General features: G+C 44.0%; 1 protein-coding gene across 5 annotated transcripts in view; it reads right to left on the bottom strand.

Annotated features, from left to right (window-relative positions):
- ARHGAP26 (Rho GTPase activating protein 26) overlaps nucleotides 1-25,012 on the bottom strand; it is a 316,385-nt gene that overhangs the window by 150,344 nt on the left and 141,029 nt on the right. For all 5 annotated transcript variants that reach the window (XR_006292681.1, XR_006292680.1, XR_006292679.1 and 2 more), the window contains one exon: nucleotides 6,997-7,033. Coding sequence is in view for 1 of the 5 variants with exons in the window: in XM_043552848.1 (XP_043408783.1) it covers nucleotides 6,997-7,033 (37 nt within the window). In the remaining 4 variants the exon portion in view is untranslated. The remainder of the gene's footprint in view (nucleotides 1-6,996; nucleotides 7,034-25,012) is intronic.

Here is a 25,012-nt window from a genome sequence, read left to right as displayed (position 1 = left end):
AACATAAGCAAATTATTTTAAAAAAACAGTTCCAGCAAAACCAGAGTGCCCGACTAGTGATTTGGAGTGCCTTGGATTTCAGGTGCCCAACACTGCAAAAGGGGCCTGATTTTCAGAAGGGCCTCCCAAAATTACTGGTCAAAATTTAGGTTGGAATGTTTTTTGCTGTCAGTATGGCCTACCCTGGATTCTCCCCAACCCCTCCAGGTGCTACTTTTCCCTGCTCCCCTGCAGCTTTAGTTAAGTTCCTTCCATGTTTGATATTGAGAACGTGAAGGTTACAAATGGGCATTCTCCCTCCCGCGCAGTTTATTCCAACTGCTGGAGATTCATCTTGAGCCCACTGCACCACTCAGTACTGACTGAGTTACAGCTAAAGGGATCATAGCAAGACCTTTTAACAGTGTTTGCCAAGACAGAGTGAGGAAGCAGGAGCAATCCTTCCATATGAAAGTGACAAAGTATAATCCTCCCCAAGCTGTTGAGTCAGCTCTTTATGCTCCTTGCTGAGCTCTGGATCAGGAAAGGTCAGGGATTTATTTGCAATCTTGGTATCCTTATGCTCTCCAGAAATATCTAATTAAATAAATATCCAGGCAGCCTTATTTATCCTTTAATTTGACTTTTAATGAGCACCATAAAAAGCTTGATTTCCACTCTCCCTCACAGAAGCTTCTTTTTATCTCTCTTGTTTACTCACTGACTTAGCTCAGAGATGACAGATCATAGCTGCATCTGGAACTACTAATGCCGTGATCCTTAACACCCACGCCATTCACCCTAGGCAGCTCCGTGATCTGCAGCACAAGGCTTCAGCTAGATTTTCCCCAAGTCAGCAGTCAATTCCCCCATTTAGAGTATGTTTGCTAACATCTGATGGTCTGGGAGTGGATGGAATGAGTGCATGTGACTGAGAGCTTGTCTACACTACCGGCTGGATTGAGGGGCAGGGATCGATCCAACAGGGCTCAATTTATCGTGTCTAGTATAGACGCAATTAATCGACTGCCAATCGCTCTATCATCGATTGTACTCCACCTCAACGAGAAGCGCAAGGGGAATCGATGGGAGAGTGTCTCCTGTCAACACGCCGCAGTGAAGACACTGTGGTAAGCAGATCTAAGTACGTCGACTTCAGCTACATTATTCATGTAGCTGAAGTTGCATAACTTAGATTGATCCCCCTCTGTAGCGTAGACCAGCCCTCAGTCTGTTGCATTTTGAGCTAGCACAGTGAGCTGCGGACAGGAGTTGGAGGCTAATGGCAGCAGAGAGAATGATCCCTCCCATCTGCCTTGAATACACATGGTGGCCAGCATGCCTCTCAATTCTCTGTAATAAGGGGTGTTCCTCATCCCCATCCTATATTCTCTCGCTCATATTGTTATTTATTTCCATTAGAAATGCAGAATTGCAAAGATGAAGATAACTGTCATTTACTAACAGAAACCGAGCTTCTGCTCTAATTATTCGTTAATTTTGAGCCTCTTATCTTGCGACTGGGCAGTGGCAGGTTGATAGGTACAGTATGTGGAACCAAATTTCAGGGGATGTGGCTTGCCTCGGTGTTTCCCTATGCCCCACTTCAGTGGATGGATGTGGGTCAAGCACACAAACGTACAACAGTATTATTGTAGAAGTATTTCAATGCACAATTGACCAGAGTATCAAACCAAGATAGTATTCACACTATAATCTGGCATAGAGATATTTTAATCAACATTTGACAAGCACCACCATTATTCCAGCTTTTTTGCTAACTACTTATCCTGTTTTATGCAACATCTTGAACTACTCTCGTTGGGCCCGTCTCATGTTGAATTTTTGCCATGTACATTATTTCTATTTAATCCCTTAATTCCATCGTTCGATGCTGACACTGCAACTACCTGAGAATAGGGGAAGGGGGAAAATCAGCCTCAGGCCTATCTTGCTGAATCCAGACTTACAAATGTCACACCACGCCAGCTACACAAGATCAAACAGATTCCTCTGCAGACATTATACAGCTTTGTGTTTTAGAGCAGAACAAAACAAAAACTATCTCAAATAGTTTACAGAATTAAACACCAACGGAGGGAGAGATAAATGAAGAAATGGAGACCAGGAAACACGAGATTCGTTTGTGTGATTTAAAAGATGAACTGATGAGATGCCAAGATGACAGGGAAGAGGAGCTGCAAAGCAGAAGGCTCTCGCATTGAACACATTCTCACGGAAACTGGATGTAGGACAGAGATCAGGCCAGTGTGGGATAAGTGAAGGGAGTGAGGTGGTTTGTAGAGAGCATAAGGTCTATGAAGAGTTTATAAAATTAAGGTGGACAATTTTGAACCAGATTCTGAAGTGAATGGGGAGCCAGTGGAGTCAGAGAAGGAGGATGCAGTCATTCATCTTCTTCCTGTACCAAGTCCAAATGCCCTAGAATATTCGTTTTCAGAGACTAGAGCAGGGCAGCAGAACAGGACAGGTCTTCTGGATTTTGCTAACCAAGGAATTAAAATACACTTAGTGTTAGAAGTTCATTGAAATTCATTCCTCCACCCCAGACATCATCCCTCTCTCAAGTCACTCCCTTTACTCTCTAAGCAGAGCAGGATAAATTACTTTATAGGATGCTGGCCCCTCTGGCCACTCACTAGCTTATAAAATCTGATGGCTCTGTAAACTAAGACAGCAGCCAAGAAGCAGACTTCAGTACAACATCCTGAGTCTCAGACCACTGCAACTAGGGCAATAAAATAGTCTTCTTGGCTCTGGGAGTCAGGACTTAGACACAGACTCCACAGGAGCAATCAATCACTGAATCAATTTTAACATCGTTGAGGGAAGTTCCATACCCAGGATCACATGGCAAATAACCTAGCCAATGACCTAGTCTCTGGTGCTCCCTGTCCCTAGAATCAATTTGAACAGAGCTGGTCATGTACAGTTCAATTCATACATGCTTTTTAAAGGGCACTAGACCACAGTTGTATCTTTGGACACATGAGCAGCTGCTTTAGTTTGGGTTACCATATGAAAAAAATTGGTTACCTACCTTTTGTAACTGTTGTTCTTTGAGATGTGTTGCTCACATCCATTCCATTCTAGGTATGCGCACACCCATGCACCCCGTCGTCGGAGACTTTTGCCTTAGCGGTATCTGTAGGGTCAGCTGTGGCACCCCCTTGAGTGCCGCACTCATGCGTCAGTATATTAGGTGCTGCTGACCCTACGCCCTCTCAGTTGTGTCTTGCTGGTAACTCTGACAGAGGGGCAGGAGGGCGGGTCACGGAATGGACATGAGCAACACATCTCGAAGAACAACAGTTACAAAAGGTAGGTAACCAGTTTTTCTTATTCGAGTGCTTGCTCATGTCAATTCCATTCTAGGTGACTCACAAGCAGTATCCTCGGAGGTGGGCTCGGAGTTCACAGTTTGGCAGCTAAAAGTACTAAGAAGGCTGTAAAAAACCACTAATGCTCTTGCGATCTACAAGACAAGGCGTTCCAACCAACTGTCACAGGCAGTAAGAAGGAACTGAGAGGGCATAGGGTTGGTGGCACTTAATATACCGATGCATGAGCGCCACACTCAAGGGGGCACCACCGCCGACCCTACGGATACTGCTAAGGCAAAAGTTTCTGACAACTGTGCATGTGAGCGCACACACACCTAGAATGGAATCGACATGAGCAAGCACACGAAAAAGAAGAATTGCCAGAGGCCGACTTAATATTTTATGTACACACCTTTCACCTGAGGATCTTGGTGCACTTTACAAACACTAAATGCAGTCTGTGAAGTAGGCAAGCAGCCTTCTCCTCATTTTGCAGATGTGGCATGGCAAAGGAGAAGCTACTGAAAGACAGGCACCTTTGCCCAGGCCTTCCCAACTGATTCAATCCTAGATTCTCAGTTGACTAGCGAAGCTGCAGGCAGCAGAGGAACGTGGTGTTTGATCTCCTCTCGAATGCGTCAACTTAAGCTTTGAAAAGCACCCAGACACTTGGTGAGAAGGGTCACTAAGGGTATGTCTACACTGCAATTGAAAACCCCTGGCTGGCCTACATCAGCTGACTCTGGCTCTTGTGGCTCAGGCTAAGATGCTGCTTAACTGTGGTGTAGACATTCAGGCTGGAACTGGAGCCTGAGCTCTGGGACCCTCTCCCCTTGCAGGGTCCCAGAACTCAGGCTCCAGCTGGTTCTGCAAATTCAACACTGCAATTAAACAGCCCCTTAGCCCAAGTCAGTTAACTTGGGCCAGCCCCGGGTGTTTAACTGCAGTATAGACACACCCTACGTGGACTTACTACTGCTGTAACTAGTGACTTTCCCAAAGCTACACAAAGTCCGTGGCTGGGAATAGAAGCCAAGAGGAAACAAAGAATCAGCTAACCCACTCTCTTCCCCTTGAGAGTAAAAGTACAGTGTCCCTACAATGCCACTAGTCCCTACCAGAGCCAGAATGGAGGTCTGGCTAGGACTTAGCCATACTGCCAACCAAATACTGGGTACCATATTTACTCACACTGTCACTGCACGAATGCACTCTGGGAGACATCTCAAGTACAAACGGTGCTATCAGACTAAGTTTTAATCTCTCTTCCCTTCAGCAGGGTCAGACACTGGTTTGTGTGGCACAGAGCCCCAAGCTGTAACCTACGTAGTCCCTCAAAGAATCAGTAAAACCTCGGTTTGTCACTGTGTCCCTAAGGAGCCAGCTGTTAGTTTGAGAGGAGGCACGTTAATATATTGCAGCTCCAACTGAGTGAATTTAGAGACTGGCTGGGACAATGCAAGCGACACTAATTGTACCACTCAGAAGCAAGGCTAAGACAAAGTTAGCAGCACTGCACAGCCCACCTAGGTATCGAATTACCTGTAATTGCACCGTCTTGTATCACTCACCACCTCTATAAAAAACAAAACTGACAGGGATGTAAATCTTGCCTTGGAGAGCGGGGAAAAGTTGTGGGGAGAGGAGCGGGGGAGTGGGGTTGAAATCATTTTCTATTTGTCAGCACCAGTGGCTGGCAAGGACAGAAAGGGAAGCCATGCTACCAGGCTGCTCAGTCCGCTGAATGTCAGACCTATCAGATGAAGGAGCTCAATGTCCAGAAGCAAGTCTGAAATTCCCCATTAGTGTGTATACCCTTTCTCAGATTCAGGAGGGGAAAACATTCTATTTATAAGCCACACCGGGATCCCACAGCAACAAAGGCCTATGATCTCATGGGGCTTTCATCTTAGCCACCAGCTGCCTAAAAATGGCAACAGGACTCTCATCCTCCTGCCCTCAACTCTCCAGCCCTCCCTTAGCTCATGCCCTTAATAAAGCTGCCAGTGATCTGTTCAAAGAGTTAGACACCAGCGGGAGCTAAGGAAACAGACGGTGTGTAAATAAACTTGCCTGTGATAAGTGGCCCAAATGAATATAGAGGATTCAGATTGCCCCTCAAGAGGGCTCCCCAGATTTATTGGGGCATTGTATATGGAGAGCCTAAGCCAGGCATTGCAGAGCCAGTGTAGGCTTTGCAAACTTAGTGTGCCTTAAACAAAGGGAATGATGGGGAATTAGAAAATGCAAGTGACCATGGAAAGCTTCCCAAGGACGCGTGACCTGAACTCTACCACTGCCAAGGTGCAGTGTGTTGTAAAAGTAATAATAAAAACTGCGATCATTTTGAAACCTGACCATTTACAAGAGGTCACAGGCCCAGGTTAAGGTTCTGACTGATCTTTGTTCTCTTCCCCCGACAATCGATCTGTGCCTTATTTCGCACAGCCATAAAATGGGAATATGAGCACTTTGAGCTCCTCTGAGGCAAAGTGTCATATAAAGACAAAGTATTACTCCTTCGCACAGCCCTCTGTGAACATGAAGCACTATGTCAGGGCTGGGTGTTCGTCATTTTGCTTTGCACAGAAGCACAATAAAAATACCAAATGTGATTAAAAACCACATGCAGCCAATAACTAGGGATGAATTCATGTCAGGAAAAGGGAGGCGGGGGAGTGGAGGAGCAAGAGCTGAGAGCAGCTGCAAAAAAAAATAAAAAAAATAAAAAGCATTTACAAACCTTCCCTCACTTAGTGTCTATGTCCTATCACAGTGAGAGGTGCTTCCAGGCAACTGTGAAGATAGGTTCCTGTCCCAGAGGGCTTACAATTAAAATATTTACTTGTTTAAAAAGAAAGAGTTGGTTTCAGTGTGCCCAGTAACATTAGGTGCTCTTAAGAGCTTTGAGTAGCTGCAATTTGGAGGATATCTAGCCCAAACCTATTGAAAACGGTCCAATTAAGCATTTTGAGACACAGGAGGTGAGAGGTGGAACAAGGTGGAACTGCTACTCCTAGGAGCAATGGGAGTACTCTTCTGAGTCCAGGAGGCACTGATTGTCTGGGCCAAGGGAGTTAACAAGTCTTTAAGATCCATCTTTTGGGCTCTTTTTCAGAGATCTGACTGGGCAGCGTCTTCCCAGTGTATCTGTTGGCACTGGCTTGCTCCATAAGACTTTCACACAACATAGTCCGAGTCCTCTTTTGGTAAAAAGAAGGCTGGACTACTGGGCCCTCCCATTGGTTGAGCTGGAGAGAAGGAAGGATTGGTGTGGTTTATTTTTTTATTTATTTATAAATATCAATAATATTAAACAAAATCATACTTGCTTTTTATAATCATCACTCTCATATATCAAGCTCTTAATTCCTCAGACTGCTTTACAAACTGATGCAGATCATCATCGTCCCCCCAATTTAATGGATGGGGAAATCTGAGCATCATGCTCCAGTGAGGATGAGACAAGAATCACGGTCTCACCTCCCAGTTTCTTTTGTCTCATTCAAAACTGTTCCATGATTACAGCCAAATATAAGCAACAGACATGGCCACATCAGTAATGACTGCATGCTGTGATGGTGTGCAGGGCAATTCCTATTCGCGGCACCTCCTCCTCACAATGCATAAGTTTTCCCAAGCAACAAGATCTTGCTCTTAAAAAAATACTTACTGCCTTCACTTTGATTGTCTTTGTTCAAGTTGTAGACCTGGAAAACAGAAGGGAAGTGTTTAACCTTTTAGTTATATAAAGATTCCACATGTAGTTACCTGAACAATTATTATGCATTATTTACAATACACAAATGCCTAGAGGCCCCAGCAAAGATCATAGCTCCTTGGTGCTGGGTACAGTACGAACACATAGTAGGAGACAGTCACCGCCCACAAGAGTTTACAACCTAAACAGACAAGACCACGAAAAGGAGAAAGCTAGAATTATCATCTCCAGTTTCCGGGGGGTTGGGCGGGGGGGGGGGGGGGGGGAAGGAGGGAACCAAGGCATAGTGAAATTAGGCAACCTATCCAAGGTCACACAAGGTCTGTGTCAGAGCCACACACATAGGTCTCGATCCCAGTCCAGTATTTTAACCACAAAACCTTCCCTTCCTCAACAATTCTGTCTTTAGTGACATGGCACCATTAAGTCCTGGTCACTTTCACGTCACCAAAGATGCATCCTGATGGGCACAAAAAGCTAAATCCTGTTAGCTTATCACACCTAAAATCCCTGTCAAGATGTAGGTTTCAGGGTAGCAGCCGTGTTAGTCTGTATCCGTAAAAAGAAAAGGAGTACTTGTGGCACCTCAGAGACTAACAAATTTATTAGAGCATAAGCTTTCGTGAGCTACAGCTCACTTCATCGGATGCATACAGTGGAAAATATGGTGGGGAGATTTTATATACACAGAGAACATGAAACAATGAGTGTTACCATACAGACTGTAACAAGAGTGATCAGGAAAGGTGAGCTAAGAGACAGAACATTCAAAAACCAGTCGGAGAACACTTCAAATTCTTGATGTCTGATTTGTGTCTATTTATTCTTTTACGTAGAGACTGTCCAGTTTGACCAATGTACATGGCAGAGGGGCATTGCTGGCATATGATGGCATATATCACATTGGTAAATGCGCAGGTGAACGAGCCTCTGACAGTGTGGCTGATGTGATTAGGCCCTATGATGGTGTCCCCTGAATAGATGTGGACGCAGAATAAATGGACACAAATCAGACGTCAAGAATTATAACATTCAAAAACCAGTCGGAGAACACTTCAATCTCTTTGGTCACTCGATTACAGACCTAAAAGTGGCAATTCTTCAACAAAAAATCTTCAAAAACAGACTCCAACGAGAGACTGCTGAATTGGAATTAATCTGCAAACTGGATACAATTAACTTAGGCTTGAATAAAGACTGGGAGTAGATGTGTCATTACACAAAGTAAAACTATTTCCCCTTGCTTATTTCCCCTCCTACTGTTCTTGTAAAGTGCTGGAAATGGCCCAACTTGATTATCACTACAAAAGGTCCCCGCCCCTCTCCTGCTGGTAGTAGCTCACCTTTCCTGATCACTCTTGTTACAGTCTGTATGGTAACACCCACTGTTTCATGTTCTCTGTGTACATAAAATCTCCCCACTGTATTTTCCACTGAATGCATCCGATGAAGTGAGTTGTAGCTCACGAAAGCTTATGCTCAAATAAATTTGTTAGTCTCTAAGGTGCCACAAGTCCTCCTTTTGTCAAGATGTAGTCTAGCATGTTTGAAGTTCTCTTGGTTGCTTCTTTTGTCTGTTAGGAGGGAGCTGACCGCCCAGTCAGCTAATATATCATGATGGAGGGGCTGCTGGGCCAAATTTAGTGAGTGGTTTTGTGACCTGGCAGAGGGGGCACCAGTGCCCACTCAGGGCCAAACCTGAGCAACACTGCAGCTCCGTGCGCCAGGTCGCAATAAGTGAAGTGCCGGGACAGGCGCTACCAAGGCAGGGTGAGTGCAGGGTAGGCTCCATCTCCAACCTCCCCCCTGCCCACCACCACCCCGAGACCTCCTCTCTGCTCCAGGCTGGGAAGAGGGTTGTTGTGCTGGGGGAAGAGAGTGCTACTATGGGTGGTCACTGCCCCCTCTGCAGGGCAAGGAGGAAGAGGTGGCAGAGAAGGATGCTGGCCTGTGATTTTGGACTGCGGGTGGGTTGCAAAAAAGGAAAAAAGCAAGCAGTTGGTGGGCTGCCTTACTAAAAAGTTTGGGAGCCACTTCAATAGTACACTTCACTCCTTATCATTCACATGAGGCAGACGGGCAACCCTGAGTGTGGCAGAGACCATTAGAACCAAAAAATGTACGTGCAGTCTTTGAACCAATGCTGCAAGCTGTGGGTAGAGCTTTCCTCTGGGTGGGAACTAAGTTGTGAAGCTTCTTCACAAGTGAGACAAGAAGCATGAGGAATTGGTTCAATCACATCCCCGAGCAGGTTGTCGTTCCAGTTCTAAGGAAGGAAAGTTTTCAGGGACCAGACTGGGGACACTGTTCCTTTTATGCTAGGATCCAAACAATTCTGACTATACATTTCCGAACAAATAGACTTCTCAATCTCTCCTTCTGCGCCATCTATTACCATAGTATTCCCCCCCCCCCCACCTGACAGAATACTGACACCAACTCATACCAATCCCATGATAAGAAATTTCCTTTAAAAATTACCCTGGCCTCCCCTGCTACTGGTGGATATGATAGATCATCTCAGCGGCAGGTGTCACATGCACTACGGTTGCCTTGGGCCAGGAGGCTGCTTACTTGCTCTCAGTGCTCTGATGTGTTTCCTCCACTGCAGTCAGGCTCCTGGGAACAGAGCTCTGAAGAAACCACAAGACCTGTAAACTAAACTACAGTCTCTCCTTCAAACTAACAGTAGAGTCTGGAGCAAGGCACATACATTATTAATCAAAGCAAGAATACACATCTTATTGTTCGGTAGCTCCTGTCCCTTTCTTTTCCCTCAGTTTCCTACCATTTCTTGATAAGCAGGTCTTAATTTGGACGGTAAACCCCTTGGAAGTAGTGATAGCAGGTCAAATCATTGCCCCATTGAAGTCAATGGCAAAACAGGCACTGACTTCAGTGGGGCCAGGATTGCACCTTTTGTCTTTTGTCCGTAAATCATCATGTGCATTTATTGCAACTATAAAAGCAATAAAGTTTCACACCTTATAGAAACAAAAGAAAGGAGGTTGGGGAGCATGCTTGGTCAAAGTCATCTGACAAGAAAACTAACCTGCACTCACAGTATCGCTCTCCCGTATGGCTTCTGGATCTTGAAAGGCTCCCCCTTAGAATAAGCACACCTTCAACACATAGCATTTGCCTGATCAATGAGCAAGAGGCTCCTAGGGGCACATGCAACCAGCTGTTCAGGAGATGTGGCATTAATCTAGGTTTGATTTGAATAAATGAGCCATGGAGAACAAGCTTTGTAATATAACGAACAAAGCGAGGAAGGCAGCCCAGCCTACCAAGGGCCGTACAAGTAAGTGGGTGAGCACGCAGGTGTGCAAAACAGTAAATTTGGTAAGTATGGAAGATACAAGTCCTTCAGAGGAAACCAATCTCTATTAATTCATTTTCTTGTCTTCTCTCCCCTCCCCCGCTAAAAGGCCAAAGGAAAAAGGAACCCTTTCATTCTTATAGAGAGGCACACGCTCTTGCTTCCTTGTTGATCTGGACACCAGCGTTGCGACCTGTGATGAGTTTTAGTAGAGAGAATCAGGACAAGGCAAACTGATCTACACTGAAACTTTATGTACTGAACCAATGACTGCAATTAAATACAGATAACCATCTTAAAAAAAAAATCACTTGTCTTCATGTCATATTGTCCTGTTGCAATATTTTTTATTTACACATAGTTAAGCCACTTAAATTGATGCATCTCTGGGGAATGTCAAAAGAATATCAAGTTATCATTCCTAGAATTCTTCTGCTGGTAACCCTTACCACCATTATAAGGGCCTTACTGAGAAATCACAGTAGCACTTCTAGGAATTATACTGATATGTAAATTAATGGAACAACATAAAATTGAGGGACCAGACTGGGGACACTGTTCCTTTTGTGCTAGGATCCAAGCAATTCTGACTATACATCTCCGAACAAATATACTTCTCAATCTCTCCCTCTGCGCCATCCATTACCATATCTAGGCACCACAAATTAACTGCAGTACATGATACTTGAAAACTAGAGGCTCCTTTGGCAAGAAGAAACTGTTTTAAACATGTACGCTGGGGGGTGACTTGACAGAAAAAACAGCTGCAGTAAGCAGAAGTATTGCCCTCCAGGGAGAACATGCACAGCAAAAAAAGTAAAATATGTGAAGACAAGCAGGAAAGTGAACAGAAAAATTAAGACTGATTGTGAAGTCTCTGACTTTCCCCAAAGCACTCCTCCCTCTATCTCCAAAGAATCCACTCTCTCAAGCATCTTTAGGGGAAGGACAAAGCAGAGCTGGAGGTTAACCCCTTGTTCACTGGGGCTCAAGCAGCAGTCTACACCTTGCCTTTGAATCCTATTCAGAGTTGAAATATACTCCATTTTAGTGCACAGCATCCACCGAGATACATCATGTGACACTGTTCTTCAGGAGCTTTTTTTTTTTTTTTTTTTTTTAAAGCTACCGATAAGTTCCCTTTCATCAAATTGACGGACTCATCCATGGTTCTAGTTTTCACACATATCCGTGGCTGTCCAAATACACATCTCACTGGATCCCATATAATTCAAGCTCCAGATGGAGTTTTGTTTGCCTGCATATATATTTTCTTTCCAAGTTTGGTCTTATAAGACAAGGGTGATTGAGATTGAAACTAGTTTTGAAAAGAAGGGCAGCAGATTTCAGAGACCCATTGGGTAGGTCTACACTCCGGCTGGGAGCGTGCCTCACAGACTCGAGCGAGCTCAGCTTGAGCTCTTGCGCTCAGGGTAGCTAGGCGGACCGCGCAGCGCTGACAGTGGCTCAGGCTAACTCGGACCCAGGGTGTAGGGTGAGTCCGAGCTTGGGTGGCTAAGCCTGAGCCTCTGCTGGTGCCACAACATCCTCACTGCTATATTTAGCACACTGGCTCGAGCTGAACTAGCACGAGTCTATCCCAGTGGGGAGGCTCACTCCCAGCTGCAGTGTACAAGTACCCATATAGTACATTGACGATACTAACAGCAAAGCATCTGTGCAGAGTAAAAAAGGGCATTTGTATTTCAGTTTGTCACGCAGCTATAAAATGATACGCGGCCAATCCTTCATCTCACTCACTGAGAAAAGAAATTCCTCTCAGTGTGTTAATCCTTTAGCCCAGTTCTCTAACAATCATGCTTTCTGCTGATTGCCATTATTGAAATATCCTTTAATTCTGCAAAAAGCCATTGGGCTTAAAGAGGAATTCCTTGTGGTTTGATTAAATTCCTCCAGTATTTTGGAATCAGAAGTTTTGGGCCACTTCACTGTTGCAAAACCCCAGGTTTCTATTCCTAAAAATCCCTGAACTCCACCACAGCAAAAGAGTCCTTTTCTCCAGGAAAAGGGTTTGGAATATACATGATTCCATTTCAGTTCAAATTCAGTATGAAAAATCCAGCACCATCCAAAGTATTAAGTGAAACGTTTAGCCTTCTCCCACGCAGCACAGGAACTTCTGCGGGAAGTGCCCAATATTTTTGAAGAAAGGTGCTTGCTAGGACAAGAGCCAGTTTTCCAAGTTTGGAGAGAGTTCTGTTAATGAATTATTTTTCAGAGGTCCAAACCCCAGGTTCTACTAGCGCCTTAAGGACTATCATCTGTCCCTCTGTCCGAAACGTCAGCGGAGTGCATCCAAAATTCTGCTGGCATGAAGTAGTAGAGGTCCCCTTTGGGATCTTGGAAGCTCTGGATAGTTGCACTCAAGCGCAGGGCATTAAATCTACCTGTGCAAGTGAAAGTTGGTTACTGGATGGATCTACTATACTTGCATGAAGACTCCAGCTGAGTTAGGTGGTAGTGCAAAGCAGATAGGTTTTAGGTTTGTTGGTCGGGTTTGTGTTAATGCAAGATACCACATCTTCTTCTTCTTCTTCTTTTCTTCTTCTTTTTTTTTAAAGCCAGATGTCATCTTGGCCTTTGATGTGCGAGTACCAAAATGTTACGTTCAATACATCACAGATGCTAATATATAAACTAAGTTGATCGTTTTGCTTAAGTGCTCCTAAGCTGGCCAAGGGCAAACCAGGGGCAGAAGTGCAAAAGATAAATGTGGCAGTTGTCCAGGAGACCAAACCAACACTGCAGCCAGGGCAAAACTAAGAGATGTTTGGATAAGTGGTGAAAGTTAGACTTGTGTAGATTTTGTTAGACCTATTTATAACCACTTGGTGATAATGTAAGGGAGTCTAAGCAAGTGTAACAAATACCTTCCATTTCATCAGCACTGAAATTAAATGAGATGTCCTATTTTAAATGTACACCTTCTAGCACCCTCTGAACAACTGCTTTTCTTGCTACACTCATTTCTCCTGAGCCCTTCAGCATGTGATTAATACCATTTTAAACACCCTGGTTTCATCTTTCCATTTGGCCTAAAGCTGCCAGTTAAGAGACTGGTTATCTGACAGTTTAAAGTTTAAAAGGTTGCAACAGTCTGCAATGCTTGTGAGCAACAACTGCCGTAGGCTGGACTTGCAGCTATCTGAAGTCTTAGCTCAGTAAGGCACTTCTGCATGTATTAAAGTGTTTGACTAAATCAGTGCACCTAGAGATTAAATGGTCAGATCTCTTGGTGGTCAACTATTGTGCCTGTTTGTGTTTGCGGATTTCATTATTGGTAGCCCCAAGCATCCAAAATCCATGAATCAGGACTGAAACACATAAGAACCATGAGACTGGCTTAAAAATCATGAGACTTTTTAAAAATAATAAATTTGGGGTTCTTTTTATTTGCCTTTTGGTTTCTGAGCCTGTGGCAGTAGTGGGGTTGCTCTGTAATAATTTATGAATATCAGATTGTGATGGGGTTATTGGGATGTTCACAGTGTGAAGAGGTCTGTTCAGCTTAACGGCAGGCTGCAGGAAAAGCAAAAGAAAGCAGAGCAATGGCTCACCTATATACCCACACATGAGGGACAACACAAAACCATTCACTCTGTGGGCTACCTCTGACCTTCTGCTGAGCTCATCACATGAGATTGCCAAGGGGTTCCATCCTCATGCATTGAGAGAATGAAGAACTTTGATCAGAAGTCTCTCTCTATAGGGAAGGGGGCAGCTGCTGAAGAGTTATGGAAAAACAGCCTGACACACACAGTGCATAGGTTACGGCGACTGGGGAAGGGAAGCCAGCTTGGGGTCTCTACCAAAGGATGGAGTGATTTTAGGTGAGATAGACATGTATAAAGAGCTTTTGTTGTTTTAAAATCCTTTTTTCTCTTATGTTATGCTTTATTCCTACTGTTAAGATTCAACAATACTTTGGTTTAAGAAGTAAACCATGTCTAGTCACGCTATTGGTCACAGACTCCCAAAGGGAAGAACTACAGGTAACAAACCCTGGAAAAAGCAGTCAATACACAAGGTGTATCCAGTATTCAGGGTCTGGTCTATGAGAGAGGGAGAATCACAGGATTCCACCCCACAAAAGTGAAAGGCATTAGGCCCGAAACCTGGGGGGGTGCGCACAGAGGGGACAGTGGTTCAGCTAACCCAGTAACGATGACAAATCTTTCAGATTATATTCAAGTCACATTTTCAAGCTTTTCTTGGCAAAAAGGAGGGATAGAAACTTGCTTTTCTTTTTTAATCTTTTTAAGTAGGGCTTCAAGGGAAAACACTGCGAAACACAAGATTTGCGATAAAGTCTTTAGAGTTGGTAACACTGGGTTTTGCACAACATCAAGGGCCAATTTCAAAAATCGTCCCCAAGACTCTAAATTTACAGTTTTACAAATTCAAAAAGATTTAGACCTGCTGGCTGTGTATTAGATGTACTGGTGTTGAAATGGATATTGAAATTGACCTAGTGAATTCTTTGAGATTCTCTCTCTTCGGTATACTAGCCTGAAATAAATAGGTTTGCATGTTAACAGGACAGAACAACTATACATATAACTTTTCAAGCATATTTCAAATACTTCTGCGTTACCTTCTCTGTTGGTAAAATACCCTGGCTAAATATGTGATAGCTCTAACTCAAAAAAGTTCTTCAAGGTAATCATTTCATGAAAAATAAAATAAAACAAATCAAAACACAGATAGGAATAAGAAAGAAACTACTAGCCATCTTTGTTTATACTCCTCACTTTCTACCACTGTCCACTTCCACAAGCTACAAAGTTTGGCAAAGAAAATATTTGCTTTTGGGCTAAGAATCTGTGCTCCATATCTCATCCTATGGAACAGGTTTAGTTGGTGAAGCTATAACTCTTGAACCAGAGATTAATGAATAACCTACAGGCAAATCACTAACATACAGCACTGCAGTCACAATGTCATAATGTCCTCCTTAATCATTCACATCTGATTGTATTTCAAGATCCAAGAGAGTCTTCACTAGGAATTTCAGAGCTGGTGTTAATAAATGGGTGGAAAACCACTGTACATTGGTTAATAGGCAAGTCCAAAATCCAGCTAATTGTAGTAGCTATTTTTCTCACCTTGATTTCCGGAAACTAACCTTTATCAAGACTATATACTTAGGCCAAAATTTTCAAACTCTGATGCCTTAAAGCTAGGGGCCCAAATCCATATTTTAGTAGCTAATTATCAGAGTCCCAGGCTGTCAGAAGCGCTGAGCAAACCATGCTCACATTCAATTTAATGGAATCTGCAGCTGCTAAGCTCCTCTGAAAATGTGATAATTTTTATTTAGATGACTAAATAAGAACTTTGGGACATCGTTTACAAATGAATCTTTTAAAATTTTTTTTTTTTATATTACAGATGTTACTGTAACAATTCCAAAGTTAAGTGCACATAAGGTAAACTTAAAATCCCTCTATTCCACATTTTAATTTGGAGACTAAATTCAATCATTAATTCAATACTTAACACAATGACTCTTGAGAGGACAATTGAATTTTCCATAGTATGTGTTTGGTAAAATATTTTGCTAACTTTTGTAGAGGAAACAATTTAAATATGCACACATTAATAAGCCAGGGAAATTCATACACTCACACTTCATCTTTGAGTTAAGGTAGGTAAACTGTTTATTGGTAGGATATGCACGTTAAAAAAAGCAACTTTCCACTACTTCCCTTCCATCACTCAATGGATCTGTACTTCCCCCCTCAATATGACCAATCAGCGAGCAGCCTACACTGACCATATATGTAATACCTTGAATGGTCCCTTACAATCTGTACTAACTACTTATGCTAAACAATCTGTTCCCCCTTACATTTTGCTATGACGCTAGTAGTATCTATCCCACACCTGAACAGGAGCTGTGTGTGGCTGGAAAATTTGTTTCTCTCACCAACAGAAGTTGGTCCAATAAACAATATTACCTCACCTACCTTGTCTCTCACATATATGTAAAATACACCAGCACACACAGGGATTTCAGTTCTGTAATTTCTACATAAAAATTAATACCAAACTTAGAACTACCATTAACTAAATAAATCTGAATTTTCCCAAGCACTGCAGAAAAATAGATCTTGCAGCCACCATTTGCAATCTGATATATACCTCACTCTCACGATGATTGAGCATAGAGCACAGAACCACTTACAATCTAATTTATGAAAAACACTTCAACCCTAAACATATGAACATGCAACCAAATAAATATGGTTGGAGTTCAACAGTGCCTGGAATTTGTGCAGGGTGAAGGTGACAACTTGTGGGCTGCAGGTGCTAAAAAGAGAAGTAGACAGAGGCTGAGAAGAGGAACTTGTGAAAGAAAGCATTCAGTGACTTAAGTGCTTATTTCCTTGTTTTATGGTTCATGCTGGTGGGTTATGAAGTCTAGCACCTTCCAGTCGGAGTTCACTAAATGTTTTTGTTATAACATTACTCTCACACACACACCTATATACATATCTATTTTGTATGCACCATTGTTTTTAGGGCTTGAAGGTTAGATGCCTGTCTGCACATACTAGAATGTATCAGAAAGTTTGAATGGGTCAAGTTTTGACACTCTTGATTGTGCCTAAATGGAGAAGAGATATAGAAGATAGGACACTATGTTCTGAGAGATGGGAAACAACAGTGATTTATGCAAACACCTATATGTGAATCTCAGGCAGACTTACTTAAAGATAAGGTGTGTGGAAAATCATCTTTGTGAGCACACTTGACACAGCTACAGAAGTTAGAAGAGATCCAGCACTTGGCTCACAACAATCTGAGAAGGAAAAGACCAATTCAATCCCCTGTAATGAAGGATTTTTTCTTGCAGTCAAGACCTACTCTTCTACCCAGACTTTCTGTTTAGACTACAGCATGCTGTCAAGGGGTCAGGCCCTGCCAGATTCTCTCAGCTTTCAAGAAGGAGCCTAGTGTTTTTAAAGCAGTGACCAATAGAAGGAAATGCTGCAACATTTTGCAATTTCCTTGTGATTCACGTTCAGAAATCCTCAAAACAATCATCAACGACTTCCTCAACTTTCAATTCAGGAGACCAACAGGCAAAAAATAAATATATAAATAGAAAGCATGACCTTCCCCAAAACAGGTAGTCTAGCTTGCATGTCAGCTATTTGTAGGCAGGTTACAAGGGGTGGACCAGAGGGAGTAAGCTGAAGTTTTACCTGAATGAGTTTGAGCCCTTTATGGAACAAATCAAACCTATATAATGACACATCTCCTGAACAGCTGGTTGCACGTGCCCCTAGGAGCCTCTTGCTCATTGATCAGGCATTTGCTATGCGTTGAAGGTGTGTTTATTCCAAGGGGGAGCCTTCCAAGACCCAGAAACCACATGGGAGAGCAATACTGTGAGTGCAGGTTAGTTTCCTTGTCAGATGACTTTGACCAAGCATGCTTCAGAGGGTGCGGAATCCACCATCTGCTGTAAAGCCTGTGTCATGCCTCTTCTATGCCATAGACAACGGCAGGTTGCTAAACCTTGATAGTGCCAATTCAAGAGGGATCTGCTTGGAAGAATGGGATGGCTGAAGCCTAAGGAAACCAGTCTGACCAATTCTGTCTACAGGGCTGGGGGTTGGAGTTGTGGAATTTACCCAGAAACAGAACAAAGATCAGCTGTTCCCACTGGGTCTTAAAAAACATAGAGCCTGAGAGTATATCCACAAATGTATTCCACTGACAAAGTTTGCTCTCCAACTACTGTTTGGAATGGGCTTTTCAGAGGACACTTTGCAGTACCCCAGGCCCTTCTAAGAACAGACTAATCCTGCCCTGCCAAGTTAAGTTAAAGCCCCGCACCCCGCAAATGTACAAAAACTTCCCCTGGTGACCTACAGAGAAGAAGGTTGGAACCGTAAAAAGCATATTAGACCAGCCTGTAAAAACTGTTAACATGAAAAGGATTTTAAAGAGAAGAAGATTCCACAGTGAATTATTGATCAGATTCTCTTTTTTAGAGATGATAGCACATTGCCTGTGTTTTCACAGGAGTTACCATCAAATACGCATTATTTCACGGCAACTCAGGAAACAATTTAATAGGAAGTTGGTAAAATCAGCTTTTTCAAGCTAGCTTTTAGCACAGAGGGGTGGCACATTTATGGTCTGTAAATAGCACAAGGAGGTGTTACTGATTCCGTTTAACTTAGTCCTGGTCTACAGGTAAAACTTTGGTCAACCTAGCTACGTCACTCAGGCTTATGAAAAATGCAAACCTCTGAGAGGCATAGTTACACCAATCTAGGCCCCCAGATAGACACCACTAGGTCGATAAAAGAATTCTTCCATTGACATAGCTACCACTTCTCAAGGGGATGGATTTATTATAGCAACAGAAAAACCCCTTTTGTTGCTGTAGCAAGTGTCTACAATATTGTGGCATAGCTGCAACTACACTGCTGTAGTGTTTATAGTGTAAACGTATCCTTATGATAAATTTATGTGCTTTCATAGCTTCCTGAGACAGACCAAGTGGAGGGCTGTCTGTGCATTTACGGGCAAGGCATTTACCATTCAATTTTCACATGGCTCTCTGGCTATAACTGAAGATTTTAGTCACCTCTACATTTCCCGATTTTGTTTTTCATTTCTCAACCTTGGAGGGTGGGCGGGGAATTTTATAAACGATGACGTGGCCTGTAGGTGGGCACACAACTGAAGGAAAGGAGAATCTCCTCGACCTTCCCCAACCCCACTTGCATAGCCCATGTGAAGAGCCAGTCAGAATTGTGGGCCCTGAACTCTAGAACAAGGGGCTGCTCCCCATATTCCTCTGGGAGCATCAGAGTGTCTCAAAGGGAGCAGGAGGGACAGGGCCATAGCTCTGCTTCCCTGTCCACGGGCCAGCAGAACTAACTGGCTATATAGGAAAAGAGGTGAGGAGAGAGACTCCCCACAGAGGGCTTTGACTGCAGATATGCAGCCTCTAGATGGCTAAGAGCTCCAGGAAATGTTCTGTGATTCCACACCATCCCCGATGCAGGACTGTGCCTAAACAGCACATTTGAGCACCTCTCTGCCTTCACTTAAGCATCCCAAAGCAGGACCATCCTTTACAACAAAAACCTCAAGGCTACTTCAAACCACAGCAGCCAGCTCAAAGGCCCATTAGAAAGAAAAGTTTGGAATTGCCAGGGCCCTACTTTAAAACCAGGCCTCAGCTTTTGCAGGCCCAATCTTTGATTCTGTGCCTACACTAACTGCCAAAAGGAAGACCCACAGATCCTGGGTGCAATTCATTTTGAGCACAGCCTAAACAAGCAGCCCCAATGGACACATTACATGTATTCCTCACCAGGCCATTCCAGAGTACCTAGTGCAACACATAGCTGCACCCCAAACAACAGCTGCTGCTTCTCACTCTTTAGGACATTGGTGGCTCTAGTACGTCCTCAGTGTCATCTTGCAGATTCTCAATGTGTATGGCTCACTAATCACTCCTGGACATCCCTTGCTTTCACCTCTGTCAGCACCAAATACCCAAAAGCAATTTACGGGTCTGATTTGTACAATGCGTAATGGCTATTACTGTTATTAGCAATGGACACATTTGTTGGACTCTAGTCTCAAAAGCAAGTTCCCCGAGGAAAAATTCCAGGTCTTGAATAACGCTGAATTGTTTTCTGCACCAGAATAGCTGCTCCAGCTGCCATGGAGTTGAGATCCTGACTTATCCCACTGTTGTGCCATGCCCATTAGAGAAGGCTACTACCGTATATAATACAGACCGGCAGAGGCAGAAAAGCTGCCATTATGCTAAATGACCACGTGTCCAACTGCAAGCCTGGTTATTGTGCTGCTGTTTGAGGAGTTGAGACTGTATGGAGATGAGAGAAGTCTAAATGTCCAGAAGAGATAACGAAAGGAGAACAGTTTCCACTCTGCCTATAGCAGCCTCAAAACCAAAAACTGCCAACCTCAGTGCTGGTCCCCTGTGTTCCAGAGTCCAAGAGTTGTCTGCAGCAGGCACACAGTCAAGCTTGGCAAGCTGTCACAGAGGGGTGGCCAGCTTAGAACACCGCCCAGCGGCAGAATGCCAGCAGAGCACGGAGGGGAAAAGCCTCATGTGGAAAATAGTGACTCGCCTTGACACCTGGCAGGCTCCCTCTTCTCAGCTCTGCTGTAATCTTGTCTGCAGGCCTGGTTTTCACACCACAAGCCAGATTTTGCTCTGTTGTGGCTAGAAATAGCCTACCAAGCTCTCAGAGCCAGGAGGATAACTAAAGGAGAGAGAACTTTAACCTTTTCAGCCCACATGATTCCAAACCCCTTTGAGGAAGGAATGCGCCTTGATTCTGAGGTACAAGATTCGACAAGTTTCATAATCCTGTTATTAACTTCTGGAGGACCATTCATTTGAGCCTTTAGGTCTAGTATCCCTGGCAACTCCCTATTTCCTTCCTTCCTTCCCTCCTGCCTACTGTACAACACAGAACTAGCATGCTGAAGTCCATGCATCTTCCCCTCTCCTCCCTCCTTCAAATGCAGATTTTAACCTCACAGTGATGTTTGCATTTGATAATCAAAGTGAAACATCTGGGGGCTTGAATCCTCAGTTTAGGTCTTGCTCTGCTGTGTGTCAGAGCTAAACTGAATGATGGCTCTCATTAAAAATTAGCCGGCATTTTATTACAAGTGCAGGCATTCCCAAGTGCATCCAAAGCTGAAGTTGGCTGGGCTACCTGCCAGCCATCTGGACTGCTTAGCTCAGCTCAGTTATATAACCCATTATGTTTTGTATCTAAAGAAAAAAAACTACTGGGGTCAAGCTGTCAACCTACCCTGTCTGAATGTCAAAGAGAAATCCAGCAGCAGGCAGCTGAAAGCAAGGGAAAGCAACAAGGTACAAACCATGTTAGACATACAGTAGCCTCCCTCCATAATAATTTAGCTAAAGGTCAACTGGTTTAGAAAAACAGATCTTTGGAGTATCTAATAAAGTGAAAGATTCACAGAGCAGTATTTTAAGTAAACTTCAATGGCACAACAGCGGAACATGCAGATACATGTGGAAAAGTCAAGTGATTAAAAGGGGGAACCTCTGCTCATTTAACAACTTCCCCTAGGTTTTCTAGCATGTATAAACAATAACGAAAACCACCACTTCTTCTCCAGCCCAGCCAAAACCCACACCCACCCACCCTACCTTTCACTGTCTTCAGACAGTCAGAGCAAGGATACTAAACTAAGGGTATGTCTACACCACGAAATTAGGTCAATTTTATAGAAGTTGATTTTTTGGAAGCGGCTTTATAGTCAATTGCGTGTGTCCCCACTAAGCACAGTAAGTCATCGCAGTACATCCACAGTACCGAGGCTAGCATCGACTTTCAGAGCGTTGCACTGTGGTAGCTATCCCACGGTTCCCGCAATCGCCGCTGCCCATTGGAATTCTGGGTTGAGCTCCCAATGCCTGATGGGGCAAAAACATTGTTGTGGGTGGTTTTGGGTACATGTCGTCAGTTGCCCGTCCCTCCCTCCCTCCGTGAAAGCAACAGCAGACAATCGTTTTGCGGATTTTTTCCTGGGTTAACCGCACAGATGCCATAGCACTGCAAGCTGGAGCTCTCTCAGTTCACCGTCACTGCTGCTGTTGTGGGCAAGTCTACTGTGGGGGCTGCTGTGATCCAAGTAGCCAATGCAATCATTGACGTTCTATTATCAAGGGTAGTGACTCTGGGAAACATGCAGGCCTTTTTAGATTTTAGATGCATCGTATTCCTGTCCTTTGTCGCTGGTGAAGAAGTCTTGCAGCCGTACATTCCACATGTAACAGCTCCAGTGCTTCTGCTCTTTTGCCTTGGCCACACAGCAGCAGCTCCTGGGTGCCTTTGCATCAATGGTGAACGGCTCCACCGCTTCCGCTGCAACTCTGCTATCCTGATCTGCTGCAACTCTGCAGCAGACGGTGCAGTAAGACTGCGAGCTGTCCTCATCAATGGTGTTTTGCTCGCTCCACCACTTCCACTGCAACTCTGCTATCCTGATCTCCTGAGAACTGGAGGCTTCTGCCTCAGGCTGCTCTCCCAGCCGGCAGCACCGTGCGGTCGCACCTATCCCTTGCTCCCATGGCTCATGAAGCCTGGACAGCAGTAAGGAACAGTTCAACTATAGGCTGAGCAAGTGCAGAATGGTGGTAAAATGTGCCGTTGGACATTTAAAAGCTCGCTGGCGCTGTTGGTCAGATCTCAGCACAGCCAACATTCCCATTGTTATTGCTGCTTGCTGTGTGCTCCATAATACCTGTGAGAGTAGGGGGAGGTGTTTATGGCAGGGTGGGAGGTGGAGGCAAATCGCCTGGCATCCGATTTTGAGCAGCCAGACACTGATTAGAAGAGCACAGCAAGGCGTGCTGCACATCACAGAGACTTTGAAAACCAGCTTCAGGACTGGCCACTCTACGGTGTGACAGTTGTGTGTGTTTCTCCTTGATGCAAACCCGCCCCCTTTGTTGATTTTAATTCCCTGTAAGCCAACCACCCTCCCCCCCTTCAAAATAAAGTAACTATTATTTTGAAACCATGCATTCTTTCTTTATTAATTAAAAAAAATTGAGATAACGGACAAGGTAGCCGCGGGTGATATTGGGTACATGTGACCATTCCCTCCCTCCCTCTGTGAAAGCAATGGCAGACAATAATTTCTCGCCCTTTTTCCTGGATTGCCCGTGCATACGCCATAGAACTGCAAGCGGGAGCCCGCTCTGATCACCACTGCAGTTGTGAGCATTGTAAACACCTCGCCTTTGCCTTTGGAGATTTTGGCATATATATTGGCATTACCTCTTTTGGAACAGAGTTCTGATAGCACGGATTCGTCTCCCCATACAGCGATCAGATCCAGTTCCTCCCGTTCAGTCCATGCTGGAGCTCTTTTGTTATTCTGGGACTGCATGGTCACCTGTGCTGATGAGCTCGTCAGGCTAGCCAAACAGGAAATGAAATTCAAAAGCTCCCAGGGCTTTTCCTGTGTACCTGATTAGTGCATCTGAGTTGAATGTGCTGTACAGAGCGGTCACAATGGAGCACTCTGGGATAGCTCCCGAGGACCAATACGGTTGCGTCCACATTACCCCAAATTCGACCTAGCGATGTCGATTTTAGCGCTAATCCCCTCGTCGGGGAGAAGAACAAAAATCAATTTTAAGAGTCCTTTAAGTCGACAAAAATAGCTTTGTCGTGTGGACAGGTGCAGGGTTAAATTGACCTAATGCTGCTAAATTTGACCTAAACTTGTAGTGTAGACCAGGGCGAAGCAATAAACTAGCTTAATTTTGAATTATGTTAGATCATCTTTATTTAAAAATGTCTTAGAGCAAACATCTCTCACATTCATTCTGCTGTAAAACATATTTAAGTGTGATAACTACTCCCAACCATTAAAGGTAGTGAGGTACTTCGATCGTGAGCTGTCTGGGGCTCTTTTTGTTCTGTGTTTGCACAGTACCTTGCACTATGGTCCATGACTGGGTAGGAGCTTAGTAATACAAATAATAAACAATAATTAGGCACCCAGCTCCCATTCCAAGTCAACAGGAATTGGGCATCTATCGCCCATTTGTGCCTTTGAAAGTCTCCCACTAAGAAAGTAAGCGGATGTTTGTTGGCTCCTCAAAAGTCCAAATGGGAAGGCTCATTATGTGCAAGGTAATAAGGCTTGTTGCCTACAAAGACCATCTCAATTACCCATGGTGACCCCCTAACCAGCATAGAGAGCCGTGGAGACCACCAAAAACCTACATCCAAGGTCTCATCTCTCTCAACATTGTTTTTAAAATAGGACAGTCTCCTCAAATTGTTGGAATGTTCCTCTCCTAATCTGCGACAGAATATTCCCCTCTCCCCACCCCTGACATGAACGCAGAGTTTCCTCCCCATGATTTTTTTTGGTGGGATGGGAGTGGGCGGGAGGGTTAATAGTCTACTTTGGAAAAAAATATTAATAATTTCTATAGCGGCATACGTATGCATGACACTTTAAAATTAAAATGTAACATTCCCCGCCCAAAACAGCTCACATATAAAAGTTAAGGCATGGCATGGCCAGGAATGGTAAACCCTGGACTGTTTGGAGCATGGAAGGGGGTAAATCATTGGTCAACCTAGCACTATCTATACCCGGGCTTAGGTTAGCATAACTAGATCTCTCGTGGGATGTGAATTTTTTACACCTCTACGTCATCCTAAGTTTTAGATGTAGGCCATGCCTAACAGGAAAGACGTGAAGGAGGAAAAGTTTAAGTCATGGTGGATCTGGTCAGGCAGGTAGATAGGCTGTGTAAAGAGAAGTGGTTTGATGAGAGTGGAAAAATGGAACAAGGGAGGTGGTTAGTTTCATGGGCTGGTTACACAGTGAAGCCCTCCCTTCATTTCCTTCTCCTATTCTAAATTAATAATAGATATTTTAGCTAAAACTCTTCCACTGAGCTGCCTCCTATGCAGTTGATTGGATCTAGTCCTTGAATAGTTAAACAGTTCTGCTATTTGTCCAAAGTGAAAAAAATCCAGGAACTAAGGAGAAAAGAAAACACATCCTCTCCCACCCTTCTTTTCTATTGGCTCATTTGTGTCTTCCCCG

Source organism: Chelonia mydas, chromosome 8 (assembly GCF_015237465.2).
Source record: "Chelonia mydas isolate rCheMyd1 chromosome 8, rCheMyd1.pri.v2, whole genome shotgun sequence".
Taxonomy (NCBI): Eukaryota; Metazoa; Chordata; order Testudines; family Cheloniidae; genus Chelonia; species Chelonia mydas.
This window is presented reverse-complemented; position numbering and strand designations above follow the sequence as displayed.